The 20,231-nt window shown below is 46.7% G+C and overlaps 1 protein-coding gene across 6 annotated transcripts in view; it reads left to right on the top strand.

Annotated features, from left to right (window-relative positions):
* ARHGEF3 (Rho guanine nucleotide exchange factor 3) overlaps positions 1–20,231 on the top strand; it is a 296,634-nt gene that overhangs the window by 101,261 nt on the left and 175,142 nt on the right. For all 6 annotated transcript variants that reach the window (XM_079794773.1, XM_079794768.1, XM_079794774.1 and 3 more), the window contains one exon: positions 5,553–5,619. In XM_079794773.1, the coding sequence (XP_079650899.1) occupies positions 5,553–5,619 (67 nt within the window). The remainder of the gene's footprint in view (positions 1–5,552; positions 5,620–20,231) is intronic.

The raw sequence follows: 20,231 nt of genomic DNA, 5'->3' as shown, positions 1-20,231 counted from the left end.
GCAGGAGGGAGGCTTGGGTTTCCCCGGCGATGGAGGAAGCCAAGCTTTCCACACACCCTGGCGGGCCCAGGCCTCCACTCAAGGCTAAAAAGTTTCAATTATAGAAGATAAATAAATCCCAACAAAAATGGCGGCAGCCACGGAGCTGGAGAGAGCAAGAGGCTTGAGTTGCCACCGGTGATGGAGGAAGCCAAGCTTCTGCAGCCCTGGCCTGTCTTGGCCTCCGCTTAAGGCTACAAAGTTTTAATTAAAGAAGATAAATAAATCCCAACAGAAATGGCTGCCGCCACGGAGCAAGCAGGAGGCTTGGCTCTGTTCCAGGCTACAAAATTTCAATTGTAGAAGATAAATAAATCCCAGATCTCAGGGTCTCCGCTTGGGTCACCGGAGATCATGGCTGGCCTGAAAACCACCACAGGCCCCTCGCCCAGGCTGCCCCACGCCCCAAGGGAACCCCCACCCTGATCCGGGATACCCTTCAGGGAAAACCAGCTGGCCCCCACCCATGCACCAGGCCTCTATCCTATCTAATAAAAGAGTAATATGCAGATTGACCATTACTCCAACACACAAGATGGCTGCCCCCATGTGGTCAAAGATCCTGCCCCCAAGTGGACACAATATGGCCACCACAAGATGGCCATCAGGGGAGGGCAGTTAGGAGGGACCAGGCCTGCAAAGGAGGGCAGTTGGGGGCAATCAAGCCTGCAGGGGAGGGCAGTTAGGGGTGATCGGGCCTAAACGGGCAGTTGGACATCCCTCGAGGGGTCCCAGATTGGAGAGTGTGCAGGCTGGGCTGAGGGACACCTTCCCCCCACCATGCACGAATTTCGTGCACCGGACCTCTAGTAATAATAATAATGGCTAATTTGAGCACCTATTAAGTGCCAGGCTCTTTGCTAAACATTTTACATGGTACATCTATTTTGTGAAAAGAGAGTGTCACCCCCACTTTACAGATGAGAAGATGGAGGCTCAGAGGGAGTAGAGTGTAGGCAGCCTGGTTGAAGTCCCAGTGAGATAGGGAAGGAGCCAAGCCAGTCTTGGAGCCCCACATAGATCTACCCTGAGCACCAGTCTCCTGGCTGCATGCAGTGCACAGGCTGCAGATACAGTGGGAATGTTCGCTTCGGAAACCCTGCTCTTTGGAGCTGTTGTGGAAATGGGCACTAATGCTCTTCTCAGGGCGGTGGGAAAGAATCACATTTGGGCCCAGCTGGCATGGCTCAGTGATTGAACATCGACCTATGAACCAGGAGGTCACGGTTCGATTCCAGGTCTGGGCACATGCCTGGGTTGTGGGCTAGATCCCCAGTGTGGGGTGTGCAGGAGGCAGCCGATCAGTGATTCTCTCATCATTGATGTTTCTCTCTCTCCCTTCCTCTCCGAAATCAATAAAAATATATTATTTTTTTTAAAAAAAGAATAACATCTGTTTCCGCATGGTGGGAAGGCACATGCTGTTGCCAACCCTAAGGCCCACTGCTACTGAGCTCGTTCTGTTTGAGTCCAGCCGTCCACACACCTGACTTTGAGATCCTTTCCTAAATGCACTTGAAGCCTGACTTTCACTCCTACGTGGCATTTCTCCACTCCTGAGGGAGGAGATTTATAACTTCTCTTCCTAACCTTTCCTGGGGTTGTACCCTCCTTCCAGGCAAGAAGCTGTCCCTCCTGTTCAGCACTGCCTCTCCCCCTGCACCCCATCCCCGGCTTCCCATCAGCCCCTCTGCACGGCGGATGCTCACTGGGTAGCATTATCTCCCTGACATCTGCGGGTGGGCTGAGCTTCCTCACCGTGTGTGTGTGTGTGTGTGTGTGTGTGTGTGTGTGTGTGTGCGCGCGCGCGCGCGCGTGTGCGCACGTGCTCTGAGCACAGGCCGCGCTCACGTTAGGGGCCCAAGGACTGGACACGCTGTAGGGCGCTCCTCCCGGCCCTGTTACGAGGCCCCTCTGCATTTCTCTGTGTTGGGGAAACCTGTCGACCCAAGTGGGACTCCTGCTGACAGTGCGAAGTTGTTGCTTCAGAAACAGAAGACATACACCAGGCCTGGTGGCCCTCCTGCGGCGAGGACTGGCCGGGACAGGCTTCCGAGGTGGTGCAGCTTATGCTGCCAGCGTCCCTCACGGGCTGTGTCTTCAGAGAGAAGCTTCTCAGGAGAGTGGTTTCATTCCCTGCAGCGGTCCTGCAGGGCCACCTGGGTGGCAGTGTTTGGCTGGGGAGAAGCAGAAGACTCTTATGATGCCAGATTAGATTGTAAATGTGAATGATGTGGAAGCTGGTGGTGGAATGCAAGGGTGGGGAGCCCTTCTCTCCTAGGTTCCTGGCAGCTTCCCCACGCCAGGAGGGTGGGTCCACGTTGCCCGAGAGTGCTCTGGATTGACAGGCTTGCTCTAAGAGGCCTCATAGTGGGAGGCCCTGCCAAACTGATGCCCTCCCACAAGGAACCCCCAGGCTGCATTCCTGTAAAAGCGTGCTCTGCCCGGCTGGGTGGGGCTTCTCTCTTTTGAGAGGGGCTACACCCTCTGAATCTGGAGTCAGACACATCTGGGTATGAATTCCAACCTGGCCACCTACCTGCTGTGTCACTTATGGTATACTAGAGGCCCAGTGCACGAATTCATGCATGGGTGGGGTCCCTCGGCCTGGCCAGCGATTGGAGCGATCCAGGGCTGGCCAGCCACGGGGAGGGACTGCAGGAGGTTGGCAGGCTGTGGGGAGGGACCACAGGAGGTTGGCTGGCTGGGAGTGCACTAACCACCAGGGAGCAGCTCCTGCATTCAGTGTCTGCCCCCTGGTGGTCAGTGTGTGTCATAGCTACCAGCCGGTCACTCGGTTGTCCGGTTGTAAAGGTCACTTGGCTTTTATATATATATAGATGGTTTAACCTCTCTGAGCCTGAGTTTATCTCATCTGTAAAGTGGGGTAATGATAATATCCCATTATACCATAATATTATATGAAAATATATTATGATACAAACTTGTAATATATTACTCTTTAAAGTATGGAATGCCATTACAATGTGTTATACATATTATAAGGTATAACCCCATTATAATATTGCCTGTATGTCACGTATTAAAATGATAATACACCCTAGAGTAATAACCTGTCTTATTATTATTATGAGACTTAGATTATGTAGGCAGAATGTTTAGCATAGAGCCTGGTACATCATGTAACTTAATCACTGTTAATTATTGTGACTGTCATTTTCTGTGGACTAAACCTTTACCCAGAATGTTCTGGTATATGTTGTTGTTTTGGAAGCAGCGAAGCTGATCAAATGATTAGAAAGCAAAGCCCAGTTATAACCCAGGAGAGGAGGGGATGGAATCCAGGGAGAAGTACTGTTGAGTTCTCAGGGTTGTTGTTTTTAAGGGAGAAATGTCTTTTCAGAAAAGCTTAGACCAACATGTTACTTAATAGAGAAGGATATTAAATCCAAATAACCACCCACGTGTTCTCTGTTTGTCTTGAGATATGATTAGCCTCGGGTTTTATTGTTATATGTGTGGGTGAGAGGGAGGGTGGGCAGAGGGGGCTGGATAGCAATACACATAAGCTGGGGTTCATCTGTTGTCCCAGCTTTTCCATGTGTCCCAGGATGAAGGCTGTTCTTGGAGCCAGGATTTGCTGGCGGGGGGGGGGGGGGGGTGGGGAGGCGGGGAGGGGGGCGAGGGGTGGCGCCGTGCTGACATCTGTTGAGAACTTAGCAGAGATAGAACTTAACTCTGTGCTGGGTATTATTTCTCCCAGGAATCTGAAAGCTCAGAAGATTAAGCCTTATGCTGAGTCCCATGTCTTGGGTCACACAGCTAATAAAACACCATGGGATCTGAGATCAGACCGTTGAGATCAGGATCCTGATTTTACTTGTGTGAGAAAACTGAAGTCACTTATCCTGAGGTCTCCATTTTCTTGTCTACTAAATGGGTGCAGTACTGAACCCCAGGGCACAGTGTGAGAGTCCATGAGGTTAACTTTATGAACTATTAGCATATGCTCTTTTAAGTACTCCATACCCATTTCAGTGATGGGCAACCTTTTGAGCTTGGTGTGTCAAACTTCGCCAAAAAACTGAGCATAACTCAGGTAGTGTGTCACTTTGAGGAAAAAACATTATTTCGCAAATGTTTCATCCTCAGGAGCAGCAAATGTTTCATCCTCGGCATGCGGCCGCCTCAGCGGCCGCGTGTCATCAAAAATGGCTACGCGTGTCAGTGCTGACACGCGTGTCATAGGTTCGCCATCACTGCATTAGCTGCTGCTATTACAGGAATTACCTTGCATGTTATCTCTTTTGTTTGGTAGAGCCAATCAAGATTTTTTTAAAAATAAATATTTTTATTGTTTTCAGAGAAGATGGGAGAGGGAGAGAGAGAAAGAGAAACATCAATGATGAGAGAGAATCATTGATTGGCTGCCTCCTGCATGCCCCACACTGGGGACTGAGCCAGCAATCCAGGCATGTGCCCTGACCGGGAATGGAACCGTGACCTCCTGGTTCATAGGTTGATGCTCAACCACTGAGCCACCATGGCCAGGCGCCAATCAAGATTTTTACCCAGGCCTGACACCCTGCGGCGCCTACTCAGTGGTCACTGCTGACCGTGGCAGGGAACTATGGAAAGGCGCGACTATCATGTAAAAACCAACAACACGCCCTTCTGGTACAGCAGTGACTAAAACCTCTGGGGAAGTACAGGAGGGCCTTTTTCAGGGATGCTTTTTGGTGAGATGGTCAAGCAAACATGACTTGAATATCCATCGGACAGAGGTGACATTTTTGGGAGGAGTAATTTATCACTCCAGAACGATGTTTGGAAAAGGTGTCCTGTAGGTATGTTGGCAGCCACAGAATTACATTCACTTTACAAGTCAGAAATAAGGTGTCCCTGGTGTGCCTGGAGCTTCCCAACCAGGTTGCCGCACTCTCCTTCCCTAGTTACCTGCCCCTTGTGCAGGCCTGACCTGAAGTTGTCTCCGTTGCATCTGAGGAGACTGGCTCATGTGGAGAGATGAATAGGTGAGGAAACCAGTCCCACCTTGTTAGGCAGTGGCTCCATGTCCTGCTGGTTGTCCCTTTAAAAGTCTAGCGCCCAGGTGTGGCCTGCGTGGAGGTGCTGGGACTCCCCAAGGCCTGTGAGCGGGGAGAGCTCCAGGCTGGGCCGAAGCTATAAACATCACCTGGTGCTGTCCACTGGGGACTCCTGTGCGTGTAAGAAAGAGAGATCAACGTTGGGAGTTTGGTCTGGCTTTTTGATATTGCATCTAGTTGGAATTTTCAAATTTATTTTATTTTTGAAGGGTGAGGGATAGACTATTCTAAGGGATTTTGGAGCTCTCCTCCTGGGGGCTGGGAGGGAGTTTGGAATGAATCTGGCTGCTGGAGACTGCAGAGCTGCAGAGCGGCCTCCTGTGCCTGAGCCATTTCTCCAGGCATCTTTGTTTTTGATGAAGCTGCATCCGAAGCCGGCAATTTCCTCTGAATATCTAACCAGTGAATAACAAACACACTTTCTTGTTTTTTTTTCTCCTCTTTTAGGCCTAAAAGGCAGCGGCAGAACAACTTTCCCATGTTCCCCTCTCCTAAAGCCTGGAACTTCAGAGGGGTAAGTGTTTTCCCTGGGTGTATGTATCCTAGTCTAGAAGCTCCAGAGAGGACCCTGTCGGGGTCGCTTTACATCAGTCTCCCCTGAGAAAGCTTTTGTGCTTTACACTCGGGAAGTCACATTTGCATCAGCGGTCGCGGTTTAATTAGCAAATGGAAGTGGCCCAATAGGTGTCCGCTGATGTTCGCTCTCCCTGAAGGTCTTGGGCTACTGGAAGCATCTTGAGGACGCTCAGAGGTGTCAGGGTTGATGGGGTGGGCGTTGTGGCTGTTTTCTTGGGAACATGGAGGAAACCAGTGCACAGTGAAGAAAAAAAAGAAATCAGAAATGTGCAGTCTGTTAATATATAGATTTATGACTTCGTGGGGAGCTTTATTTTCCAGAAGTCTGTAAGCTTTAAAGAGACTTTAAAGGTAATCATAAAATTCTCCCAATCATAGACATTTAGAGGTGTAGGAAGGGTCAGATCTAACCTCTTTTTGATGCAAAGGTTTCTTCCTTAAAAAAAAAAACAAACATATATATATATATATATATATATATATATATATATATATATATATATATAAAATAGTGTATGGAAGCCCTACTGTGTGCTAAAATGAGTACTAGCTTTGACTTCAGGAGCAAGATCTTTGCATGTATTGTCAGGTCGCAGAAGGAGGAACGCACAAGGCCAAGTGGTGAGGGATTACGAATTTATTCGATCATCCGCACACCAGGTAGCTGAGCCTGGATGGCTCCAGCACCCAATGAGGGGAGTCAGTGGCTTTTAAAGAACTTTAGGCAGGGTTTTTCTGGGCGGAGACTTCTTTATGCAAACCTGGAGGGGAGAGAATGGAATGTGGTCACCACAAGTGAAAAGTGGTCTTCAGCAAAGGGAATGTCCATGGTGAAATGACCTGAAAAGCCAGCTCCACGGGGGAAGGGTGTCAACTCAATTGCTCCATCAAACCTAACATGTATAAAGAATGCCCTGAGCTCTGTTTCACCACCAGGCCTTTGCATGCCTTGTTCCTTTTGCCCAGAACACTGTCCCCAGCAGGCTAGCACCACACTCCTACACACACTGCAGCTGGCCCACCCACCTCATCCATCGAGTCTAAACCTTGACATCTCCTGTGGGAAGCCATCATGACCGCCCCCTGAGTCTGAGCTAGAGGCCCCTCCTGTGAACCCTGAACGTTCTCCTCATTGTTAAGATTTTAGTTCGCTCTTACTGAAACTTAGGCTGGGAAGCCCCAGCATCAGGTATGTAGAGACCCTCTCACTCTCTCTCGTTCACTGCTGTATTCCTAGTTCTAGCACAACACATGCTTAGCTAATTTGTTTAATGAATGAATGAATAAATAAATCTTCTCACATCTATCAGACACAAAATCCACTTGAGATTGTGTTTCAAGTTCAAGTCTTTGGTCTGAAAGCACTGTTTTTACTGGTTCAGTTCATCTTTACTATTCTATATAGATCTCAGTCATTGTCCTTGTGTCTTATTTAAAAAACACACAGATCATGGCTCTATTTTAGCTAAGTTTACAATATGCTTTCATTGAGTACAAGGAGAAATGTGTTGACCTCTTAAGTGGATGTGTAGGTCTTACTGAATATGTCAGGTTAACTCCTAAGTTGTTTATGGCTTTGTGGGTAAGATGCGCATTTCTCCAAGTATGTTCAGTTGGATGAGCATCACCATTAAGTGAAAGGAGTCGTGTGTGGTCAAATAAACGTGGGACACAGTGAGAGCACTAAGTTAAATGTGTCCACTGCTGCAGGACTTCTCAGACCTCTGAGTGTCGATGTGTATGAAAACGACAGTAAGGAGAGTTGATGGAGTTTGTAGCATTTACCAAAGTTGTTGATAATGAACCTTTTGTTGACAAAATAGGTCTATGGAGAAATTAGACCTCCTGAGAGCAAATTGGTCTTAACAAAAATTATTTTTTTTTACTGATTTCAGAGAGGAAGGGAGAGGGGGAGAGAGATAGAAACATCAGTGATGAGAGAGGATCATTGTTCAGCTGCCTCCTGCATGCCCCACACTGGGGATGGAGCCCACACCCAGGCATGTGCCCTGACTGGGAATTGAACTGTGACCTCCTGGTTCATAGGTCGACGCTCACTACTGAGCAACACCAACTGGGCAAGTTGGCCTTTTTGAAGTCATTTGTTTTCTCTCCCTATCTACCCTCCCTTCAATGTACCCTATCCTTCCTTCTGATTCAATAGTGGTCACTAGCCAAGGCTTGGGGTACACCTAGGGTGACCCTGGTATGGTCCTGGTTTTAGCAGTGAAAGTCCCGTGTCTTGGGAAACTCTTTAGTTCTGGGCAACCTGGGACAATTGATTACCTTACCTGTGGCTGTGAGACCGCTTCAACTCAATGTTTTGTGAACGCTGGTTTATAGAACTTGCTGCTGAAGAACCTGTTAGACACACACTTGGTTTAGGCATGTGTCTAACAGGTTCTTGGCCTTATTCTTGCAGTGGTAACGTTTAAAGTTAATAATTCATAGTTGGGAGAACATACTAACTGCCCTGGCTAATTGCACCCAAACAGGTGGCAATCTAATGCAGTGTTGACTTCGGCTTCATATCAGCTCTCAGATTCTTAGTTAGCTCATAAGATTTTCCCAAGACGTTTTGGAGTGAATAGAGTTTGCTGGGTGGTTAGGTTGGTTGTGGTGTTTACCTTGGTCTCTTGTCCTTACTGTGACTTCTTCTGGCCCCTGTGACTTATTGGTAAAGTTCGACAAACAGATCAAGATATACCAGAGTGAGGTGGCTTGGGGCCTTGGTCAATTGCCAGTTTGCTCTGTGTTCAGATCTATTCTCTCCACCTCGGAGCATAATCCTCCATGACATGGGGGTGGAAGGGAACCCAACCTCGTGGGACCACTCACCCCCAGCCAGGACATGCTTTATAACCCTCATATGGTGATGGCAACTAGAGAACAAGAGCGACCCAGAATGCAAGGATGCATTATCCAGCGGAGAACATGTTCTACAATGAGATGCAACTCCCAGGCCTGTTAGACTGAGCTGTGCTTGCTGTCCTCGGGCGTTTTGTGAGTGCCTTGTTTTCTCCTTTGTTGAGAAAGTAAGGTTTTAGGACTCTGTGCTAGCAAATTTCCCATTTTTCTGTATATGGCAGAGAAAACCATTGTAAGCATTTGGAATTTCATGCCTCTTTAGCTTGTAAAGAAAAAGGATCCTGTGTTAGTTCATCCCGGTGCCGGGCATTGGTGGATTAGGGGGTGGGGTGGGGAGAAGAGGTGGTGAGATTGAGGTGGTGATTGGAAAGGCCAAGAGGGGAAGGAGCCGCCTGGCTGTGGATGAGAAGTGGGAGGGACACACGTGAGGGCCAAGGAGGGAGCTGGGGACAGAGCACAGGGAGGACAGGCGTGGTTGGCGGCTTGAGGAGCAGACATTTTGGGGAAAGAGTTTCAAAATACTTTTAAGGAAAGTCTTTTTGAGTGAATTGTGCTGCACCCCCCTCTTCGTCTTTCTGGGAAACATGCGCTGCAGATCTGCATCGCTCCTCAAGCCGTTCGGAGTAGCATCTGCGGTTTTCTTTTCTTTGGCTGGAGTTTTTGGTTGTACCGAGGCGAAGGCAGGGCTGCTGACACTTGGCTGACACGTCCCTTCTACCTACCAGGCAGTTTGTCCCTTTCACGAGTTGTCGTTGGTATTAACTACCGATTGTGTCCTTCGGTTCCCACGCTTATTTAAGGAGACAGGCCCTAGGTGTACCCACCCCTTAGGACTCCCCTACCCTTCCAGGCAAGGGGTGGTGCTCTCACTAGACCCCTGGGTGTTCCAGATACAGTCATGGAGAGAAGCCAAGAGGATGGTCTTGGGTGGGGCAGTTATGGGGGGAACATTACGAATAAAACCAGAACAGAATGGGGGGTGATTGAGAAGGCAGGACCCTGGGGGTGTCTTGCTTCGAGACAGCTCCTCTATCAGGTGCTCACTGCACATCTGGTTCCCATCTGGTTGGGGCAGATGAGCTCAAAATTTCCACCCTTTCTTGTGAAAATATTTGCTATAGCCCTTCCAGTTAGGAGAGAGAGAGAGAGAGAGAGAGAGAGAGAGAGAGAGAGAGAGAGAGAGAGAGAGACACTCAGGGAGGAAACTTACCCTAGAAATGTGAAAATTTCAGCAGCACAACTTCTGCCGTTGTCTATTGGTCACCTAGGAAATACTTAGTAAGACCTACTGTGTGCAAGGCATTGTATTATGTATCAGAACTGAGGTTTCAATTAAATACCAATCAAATTTCAGGGCTATGCTCATCTTGTCTCTTTCTCCAGTGCCTGGTTTTCACTCTTGCTTAGGCTATTTGGGAAAACATTTTTAGACTCTGGGCTTTACCCTAGTGTCTTAGGACTGTTTTAGTTATAAGTGACAGAAACTCAGTTACAGCTAGCTCAAGTGGACAGGGGAGTTGATGGTTCATTTGATGGAAGGGCCCTGAGATGGGTAGGCTTCAGGCACGGTGCTATTCTGGGATTCTCCCTCTCGGCTTTGTCACTCTTGGGGTATTGGTCTTTGCCTACTGCACGGGGACCTTTTTGGAGAAGGTGATCACAAACAGCCACACATTCCCAGAGAAAAGAGAGAAATTTTTGTTTCCAGGGTCCACATATGAAATCCCTGTGTAGGATTCTGATTCTTGGGTCACATACCGTGGTCAATCACTGTGTGGTCAACAGGATTGGACAGGCCTTGGTCACGTGCTCCCTCTGAGGGAGCTGGGTGGACAGGGCTTGTGATCGACAGCTCCACTAGGGCCACTTATTGAGGTGGGGAAGGGGCATTTGCTCCAAGGAAGAGTTTGGTGCTGCTGTAACTAAAAGGTAGTTGGTTGCTAGACAGACAGGAAATCAGGATGACTGCTCCTAGGGTCACTCAGAGTTGGAAGTCAGGACTAGAACCGTGTCTTCAGACAGTAATCCTATGCCTGCTCCTCTCTGCCTTAACACATCCCGGGTCGTCTGTTTGGAAGGAAGTTGACAAACCCTCCGTGTAGCCGAGTGGTTCTTGAAGGTCAGACTAAAATTCTCTGAAATTCATAATTCAGTAGAGTGACAGGATCTCTGATACTTAGAGCACACCTGGTCAAGTTATTGTTTATTGTGGCCTTACCGTGGCTACTCTGCAGAAGAAGGCTTCTGGTTTTCTCTTCTCTGCCAGCCTCACTTTGTACATTTTCATTCATTTATTGAACACTAGAGGCCTGGTGCATGAAATTCGTGCATGGGTAGGGTTCCTGGGCCTGGCTGGCAATCAGGGCCGATCAGGGCCTTCCTTTGCTCCACGTCGCCCCCTGTTGGTCAGCACACATCATAGTGAGCGATCAAACTCTGGTCTCCTGGTCAAACTCCCAAGGGGACACTTTGCATATTAGCCTTTTATATCTATACATTGGCTTCAGGCAAGGGTTTGGCAGTCCCACATGATAGATGATATTTATTCCCACTTCAGAGACTAGGAAACTGAGCTCATATCTGCTAATTGGCATATCTGTCACCTCTGTAGTAAGTGTCAGAGCCAGCACTTGAACTCAGGATTGTCTGTCCCCAGGCCATTAGAGCACACTGTCTCTTCAAAACAAGGCTGATGACATACCTTTTTCCAAAGGAGTTTAGACATGAAGATCTTTATAAAACAAGGGAGTGTCCTGAGCTAAACTTTTCATCACCTAGAATCGCCTTTCATTCCTTTCTACTCCCCTGGACTTCAGTTTTAAAGTTTTGATCTTTCCTACTGTATTTGTGAAAAAATAATTCATTGCCTCATTTTGTATCAGAAATTATGACAACAACAGTAACAGCTCCATTAATCCCAGGTAACTCACCCCCAGCATTTCATTATACTAGGCATTACGTTGAGCACTTTAAGCATATCTTACTTCCCAGAACAATCCCAAGAGGAAGATGTTATTTGAGCCTCATCCTCATTTTAGAGATGAGGAGATAGGGCAGTTTAGTTTTGTAAATTACCACAAATTTAGCAGCTTGAAACAATACCCATTCATTAGCACACAGTTCTGTAGGTCAGGGGTTTGAGCATGGCAAGGCTGGGTTCTCTGCTCAGGGTCTCACAAGACTGAAATCAAGGTGTTGGCTGGGGTGGGGTCTTATCTGAGGCTCCTGGGCCTCTTACCACCTCATTCAGGTGATTGGTTATAGGACTGAGGTTCCTGTTTCTTTGCAGGCTGGCCGCTGGGAGTCACGCTCAGCTCCTAGAGGCTGTTCTCAGGTCCCTGCAGGTGACTCCTTCCATCTTCAAAGCCAGCGATAGAGAATCTCTCTCACATCAAGTATCTCTTAATCTTCACCTCTCATTGACTTGAGGAAGAGCCCAGTTCCTCTCAAGGGCTCACCACATTAGATTAGGCTCACCCGGATCCTCTTCCTCTTGATTATCTAAAAGTCGATGATTATAGGGATGAGACTCCATTACTTCTCAGGTTCTGCCTGCACCTGAAGCAGGGGATTTTACAAGGTGTGTACCCTAGGGGGTGGGGATGTCGGGGAGTTCTGGAATTCTGCCCACTCCATTAGTGGCTCTGGGGTGGTGCTTGCTCAGGGTCACATGACAAGGGAGTAGCAGAGCTGGAATTCAAATCAGAGCTCACCTCATTCCAAACCCGTGTTCTTTGCCAGCACCTTTTAGAAACTTCTCGTTAGTATGAAATTACTTGCAAGCGGGAGACATATGTGCAATATTCACCTTATATTAACCTCCTTAATCCACAAAGGACTCTTGCAAAGCAATAACCCAAATTGGAAACCCAATAGGAAAATTATTGAAGAATCTGAATAGGCAGCACAGAAGAGAACATATATATGACCAGTAAACGAAGTCAAATTGTTCACTCTAACTCATACTTTAAAAATGTTCTTAAGTTACAAATAAGAAATAACACTATAATAATATATTTCATTTATTTAGCTGTTTCATGGTTAGCTACTGTTTCCAGAGCTTTGTATGTCATCACATTCTCAACAATCCTAATAGGTAGGTACTGTTATTATGCCCACTTTCCAGATGGGCAAACTAAGGCCCAGAATCTTAATTGCACATCCCCAAGGTCCCACTGCAGTCTGGCTTCAGAGCCTGTGCTCTCAGCCATGTGATTGCTGAATGAGTGCAAATGATGCAGAAGCATATAATGTAAAACACGTATGTATAGCTTTAAGTCAGTAAGTCAAGAAAAGCAAACTGAAATAACAAAAACTGAAACAACCCCCTTTTGTAAGGAGATAACATATTGATATAGACACAGAAAGAAGTCCGAAGGACTATCAGTGTTGACTGACCATTTGGGGGTGGTGAGGTCCCAGGGAATTGCTGCTGTGTCAGTTAAATATTTTTGTAATGTCTGATTTCTTTAGAGAGAATATATATATTGTAATGAATGAAAACAATAAACTTGTAATAATTAAAAACAAACTTCTTCCACAATCACAGTCTTCCATAAGCAAGAGGAGGTTTATTGTAAAGTTTTGGGTGCTTAGAGAACATCAGGGTGCATTATTGAGCATGTGTTGTGGCAAACATCTGGGGGCTGATAAAATCTGGGTGCATAGAAGAAAGACCCCTGCCACCCAGTGTACTGTCTTCCCCATCTTCCCACACTCCCACCTCCCTACTGCCCTGATAGTCCCCATGCACCCTGGGGAGTTTACTGTCTTTTACTTTCTGCTGCCCCTGCACAGCCCAGCCTCTGAGTTTGGTGGACAGTTTGGGGCAGTTATTGTAAAAGCTTAAGTGGTGAAAAGGCACATTCTTTGGGGTCGGAATGCCAACTGGAAACTCCAGACAAGACACCTTTCAGAGCGTCAAGCCCCTTATCTGCGAAACTGGGACAGCCATGCTGTCTTCGCAAAACATGAGACTTGGCTGTAATGTGTAAAGTGATCCCAGTAATGCCTCCATGGAGTTAAGGGTGCAGACAATATTAGCTGCTTATCACTAGGAGTCTCTACTACCTGAAATGTCTGTTTTATAAACGTGTACTTACTAGATGCCTTTTCCATGTGCGGTGCCCCCTCAAGAGGAAAAAATGACTCTCTCTGGTTTCCGCTTAGACCTCTTGTCTCATTTCCCTTCAGGAGGGGCAGCAGCCAGCCTGCGATTAGATGCTGACACCTGTGAGGAAAAGCTCATGTCATCTTCCGTCTGCTGACACCAAAAATACGCCAGGCACATGGAAGCTGGTTTTTAGAGTCAAAAGCAGTTTCTTTTTTTGGCCACATGTGAGGTCTCTGGGGACAGTGGCTTGCATGTCTGCTGTGCTGAATCCTGCCTTTTTTGATGCAGAATTTATAGATGCCTCTGTTTATGTTAAGCAGTTACCAATTCAGTTATTCCCTTTCTGTTCCAGAGTTGTGCATGGTGAAAGATACTTTGGACTTTGGTCTTGTGGGTTAATTAGGAAATCTTGTTGCAAGTGATGGAAACTCAACCCAAATTGCCTTAAAAGCAAGGGAGAGTTTTTAATGCCAGAGGTGTGGGGAATATCTCATGGGGTGCCGCGGGGCCTCAGAAGCCCCTGGAACTAGGCACCAGGACCCCATGAAGGTTCCCGACTCCAGCAGACTGACTTCCTCCATTTCTTTATACCATGGACATGCAGCCATCTGCAGAGAGACAGCCTTTTCGCTCTCGGAGCCAAAATTACCAGGGAGGGGTTTTGATTTGCCCAGCTTGGTCAGGTGGATACTCCTGGACCAGTCAGCAATGGCCATGGAACGGAGCTGTGCCATACCACTATGGTGGCTCCCATGGTAACCATAGTAACCTGGAGGAAGCAGGGCAGAGGCTGACTAGACAGATGCAAGCAATTCTTGTCTACATAAGTCTTCCCCATCTCTCAAGTGAACAAAACTCCTATTTGGTTTGATTTTTTTTTCTTTTTTTTTTTTTCTCCTGACATTCTGACCTGGGAGCAAAAGTTAGACTGCTCATGGGACAAAAAACAACAGTTCTGTAGGTTAATTGAAATATTAGCAGCCCCTGGAAAATTACATTCTGGAATGGTTGAGACCATTTCTATAATATCGGGAAGTAGTAGAGCTGAGTTGGGGGTTTTAAATAAAAGGTGGGCCCACATTCTAGAGACCTGGGTAGTGGGAGAAGCGGAGGGAGAAGGCCAGCTGAGTATATGTGAGGAAGGACAGAGGCCCTTCAGTAGGCTGGAAGAGGGTGGGTGGCACAGTCTTATTTTGAGAGATTTAAATGTAATCCTTGTGGCACCGTTAACATTTTTCTTTGCAATAAGAAAATAGGTGGCCCAGAATCAGTCTCAGTATTGCTTTGTGGTTTATCACATTTATAACTTTTCATGGAGCCCCCCCCCCCATTTTTTATTTTAATCAATTTAGCCTTTATTATACAAACAATATCCTAGCAGTGATCTTGTCACCTCCTAAAGGCCCTCATGGTGTTTTTGAGAAACGAAGGATTACACCAATTTGGAAAATTTCTTCTCTGAAGCTGAGCCTCCCCCCTCAGTTTCCCTTTTCCCCTTCCGTGTTAAATGTTATTTCTCTATTTCCTGCCCATGTCAGAAGCTGCGGATGGGAAGTGAAGCCTCTTGCATGGGGGTTAGTGAAAGTCCTGTCACTAAACTTTACTTCTCTCTCATCAGTTTTTTTCTTTTCCCAGTGAATGTGGCCCATTTAATGGATTGGACTGGGTTTAACTCATTGTGACTCTAAATAGCCACCCCCCCCCCCCTTTAAGTGCTCACATCACACTGTCAATTAAACCAATTGAAACACACAGCTGGAAGCAAGGGGGGAAAAGATGAGTAAGTTGAACTACGGAGAGGATGCAGATGGAACGGAAGGATCCCACCTGAATCCTGGAGTTTACAATGCCAGTACATCCTTTCTCTCTATTGCATCGGCCTTCTCCACTGATGATGTGGTTGCAAGGACCAGGGTTGAAGTTCAAGCAAGAGGCCCACAGACTGAAGGTTCCCTGGGCCAATGACATACACTCGCTTTATCAAAAAGACTCAAGGGCAAGTATACCTGGTCAGCAGCTGCAGTTTGCCAATTAACTGGGCGAACATCTGACTAATTTCTGCTTCATTTGTGTTTCATGGGCAGAGAAGCCAGGGTGGGTGTCTCCAATGGTAGCCAAATAAGGCCTCACGTAAGCAAGTGCCCATGCATACTTAGTGCCTCGTAAGTCTCATACATATTTAGTGCATAACAAACAGTTAGTAACCAGGTACCTTATGAATATTAGGTATCTTTTGTTCTTCTACCCTTTCCTATCTATGTTTAGCACACACATGCTCTACTTACTAACAACCACTTATTATACTTAACACTAGTGGCACGATGCACGAATGAAGATTCGTGCAAGAATGGGCCTTCATTCCCCTGGCTGCCGGCACCGCCTTCGCTCTGGCTGGAGCAGCCTTTCTGCCTTCCCACGCTGCCCAGAGGCCCAGAGCAGCGGGGGTGGGGGGGGTGGGGGGGTGCAGAATGCCTGCATTGTTGCCATGGCTATGACGCAAGCGTCCTGCCCTGTCCCTGGCCGCTCGGCGCCTGCGTATGCAAATTAACCCGCCATATTTGTTGGGTTAATTTGCATACACACTCCCGATTGGCTGGTGGGCGTTGTGAAGGTACGGTCAATTAGCATGTTGCTCTTTTATTAGGTAGATGACAAAATATTTCTGTTATTGAAGATGAGTAAGTCTTACAAATGTATTCATCTTCAGTAATTGAAATAAATATTCCCTAAAAGCAAGTTGAAATGCTCATTTCAACTTGATTGCATAGGTCCTGTTTTTAAATGGGCTGCCCTATATAAGCCTGATGATGAAAATTTTTCTCTTTCTTGATTTTTTGGGCCTCCCACATTTGTCATCTCCTACCCAGGCTTTCTCCTTCTGCCATCAACTCTGGAAATCTCAATGAACACAACTCCTGGACCAGCCTTTTTGTAATAGTAATAGCACGACTCTTACTGCTGACTCCCACATGGTACTGGAAATGGATTAGATGTTGCAGCAACAACATGGACCACCAGTGCCCAGACCACCTGTGTTCAGGGAGGAGGCAATGTTCTGTGCAGAATGGTACTACTGCACAATGTGTTTTTGTATTATCAGGGCTGACTTGACTTAACATTCGTTTAGAAAAAAGGGGGAATGAGGCTGATTACTTGTTTATGAGCAAATGAGGTTTTGTTTAAAATCACAGCTGTGCTTTGAGGAAGGTGCAATAGAGTTGTATCAGATATGCATTTAATTTATGCAGGTTCAACTAAAGTTGCTCACTGAAGAAAGGTTGGGAGAGAATTTGACTCAGCTACAGTGTTAGATTTATGGTGAACCTGCTGTTCACTCCATTGATCCCGATGAGGTGAGGGTGATTTAGACCCCAACATGGGCTTTTTGTGCATCATGCACCCTAAAAACAAACAACAGCTTCATCTGGGGCCAAACTGGAGATGTATGTACAATGTTTGTTCCAGCAGGGGAGGGACAACTATTGAGTGTGGTTTATGGAGAGGGGGTGTCAGGCATCTTTGTAAGGAGTTTCAGGATTATTATTTTTACTCTGTGTGCTAATTTTTCAACTTTTTATTATGAAAAAAATTGAACATGGAAAGTTGAAAGATAAGTGCAATGAACTCCCACCATTCAGAATCAACAGTTGCTAACATTTTACTTTACCTATTTACCCATCTCTAGCTATTTATATAATTTGGCTTTTATTTACTAAACTAGAGGCCTGGTGCACAAAATTCATGAACTTGCGGGGGGGGGGGGCGCTCAGCCCGGCCTGCACCCTCTCGCAGTCCAAGAGCCCTTGGGTGATGTCTGACTGATGGCTTAGGCCCGCTCCCTAGGAGCAGGCCTAAGCCATCAGTCAGACATCCTTAGGCTGCTGTGGAGGCGAGAGAGGCTCCTGCCACCGCTGCTGCGCTTGCCAGCCTATGAGCCCGGCTTCTGGCTGAGCGGCGCTCCCCTTGTGGGAGAGCTGAGTGTCTGCCCCCTGGTGGTCAGTGCGTATCATAGCAACCAGTCATTCCGCCGTTCGGTCGATTTGCACATTAGCCTTTTATTATATAGGATTATTTCAGATTTGTAGATATCATGACCCTTCATTGCTAAATACTTCAGTATATATGTCCTAAGCATAAAAACGTTTTCCTACATTACCATACCTAAAATAATTATCAAACCTAAGGAAATTACCAATCAACATTCAGTCTATATTTATATTTCTCCAATTGTCTTTAATAGTTGGTTTCCCCCAAAACCATTCAAGGATCATGCATTGCATCTGGTCGGATTTTTCGTTTGTTTTTATTCAGTTGAGAACCATGATTTTATTTTGTTTCTATGGTGTGTTTTTGTTTGTCTGTTTGGTTTTTTTAGCTCACAGGATAGTCTCAGTTGCCCCACCCCAAAATCCCCAAGAAAACTCTGATCCCCTCAGCTCTTCCTTCTGTGGCCAAAAAGTCAGGACTCAGACTTTCCATCTGAAAACTGTATCTAGCTCATAGGGTTCTTACGAGAATTAAATTAAATAATCCACATCAGGTTTTTAGCACTGAGTCTGTGACATACTAATTGCTGAATAAATACTTTCCCCTATTATATCCACTCATCAGAAACTGTGGGCAACATGGGGAAAAGTGGGGCAAATTTCCTGAAAAGAGAATGTGGCAAAACATTACCAGTATAATAGAAAAACTTCTCATTTATCTAATACTAGAGGCCTGGTGCACGAAATTCGTGCACGGGTGGGGGGGTGTCCCTCAGCCCAGCCTGCACCCTCTCCAATCTGGGACCCCTCGAGGGATGTCTGACTGCCCGTTTAGGCCCGATCCCAGTAGGCCCCGATCCTAAACGGGCAGTCAGACATCCCTCTCACAATCCAGGACTGCTGGTTCCCAACTGCTCACCTGCCTGCCTTCCTTATTGCCCCTAACTGCTTCTGCCTGCCAACCTGATCACCCCCTAACCACTCCCCTGCCAGCCTGATTGATGCCTAACTGCTCCCCTGCCAGCCTGTTTGCCCCTAACTGCCCTCCCCTGCAGGCCTGGTCACCCCTAACTGCCCTCCCCTGAAGGCCTGGTCCCCCTCAACTGCCCTTACCTGCAGGCCCAGTCGCCCCCAACTTCCCTCCTCTGCTGGCCTGGTCACCCCTAATTGCCCACCCGTGCAGGCTTGATCATCCCCAACTGCCCTCCCTTGCAGGCCTGGTCCCTCCCAACTGCCCTCCCCTGCTGGCCTGATCGCCCACAACTGCCCTCCCCTGCTGGCCATTGTGTGGCGGCCATCTTGTGCCCACATGGGGACAGCCATCTTTGACCACATGGGGGCAGCCATCTTGTGTGTTGGAGTGATGGAAAATTTGCATATTACTCTTTTATTAGATAGGATTTTTCCATGTTATAGAGCAGTGGTCGGCAAACTCATTAGTCAACAGAGCCAAATATCAACAGTACAACGATTGAAATTTCTTTTGAGAGCCAAATTTTTTAAACTTAAACTTCTTCTAGCACCACTTCTTCAAAATAGACTCGTCCCAGGCCGTGGTATTTTGTGGAAGAGCCACACTCAAGGGGCCAAAGAGCCGCATGTGGCTCGCAAGCCGCGGTTTGCCAACCACTGTTACAGAGTGATCAATTTTCAGGCCTTGGGATATGGGAGTCTGAGTCTGGACCATTTGCTCTTTGCATGTATGTGTTATTAAATAAAAACACACACATTGGAGGTATATGGGATTATGCACTGATTTAGAGAGAGGAAAGAACATTTCTTGTGTAAAAAGGTATTAAATGAATTTTAAATGTAGTCTAGATATATTCTTGAACATTCTAATGTGTTCTGATAAGTGTTGACTTATGGTCATTTAAATCTTATGTATCTCGAGAAGTTTGGCAGTGGATTCAGCCTGAATTTATTTTGCTCACATCTCTGCACTGGGCGTCGCTCCATACTGTCACAGCCTGGCACATCAAACCGACTGATCTTGGCTTCTTCACCATGGCACCTTAGTTGCTTAATGAAAACACCCAACAAGTGTCTACATTCTTCTCATGTTTGTGGTTTTGGTTGCATTTTTATATGTGGGAAAAGTTAACATCTTGTTTTGAATGATAGAAGAAGATTATTTTGATATTGGGAACATTTGAAATCATTGACCTCAGCAGGTTGGTCTAAGGATTGGAAAATTTTCAAAGTGTTATTTTTCAACTACAGAATTAAGCAGCCTTTTAAAACATATATTGATTTTAGAGAGTGTAAAGGAGAAGGATAGAGAGATGGAAACATCCATCAGAGAGAAACATCGGTCGGCTGCCTCCTGCATGCCCCCTCATGGGGATTGAGCCTGCAACCCAGGCATGTGCGCTGACTGGGAGTGGAACCCTAACCTCCTAATCAGCCTTTTAAGAAGTGATAACTTGACATACTGGTGAGGGTGCAGTAGGATGATGCTCTCACAGGTGTTCAGTGCCAGTGTTAGTTCATCTCATCTTTCTGGAAAGCTATTTGTGTCAAGAACCATAAACATATTTATGGTTATTGGCCCCAAAACTTCACTTCTAGGCTCTATCCTGG

Source organism: Cnephaeus nilssonii (genome assembly GCF_951640355.1).
Source record: "Cnephaeus nilssonii genome assembly, chromosome: 17".
NCBI lineage: Eukaryota > Metazoa > Chordata > Mammalia > Chiroptera > Vespertilionidae > Cnephaeus > Cnephaeus nilssonii.
Note: the sequence above shows the minus strand (reverse complement) of the source record. Positions and strands in the feature narration are given on the sequence as shown.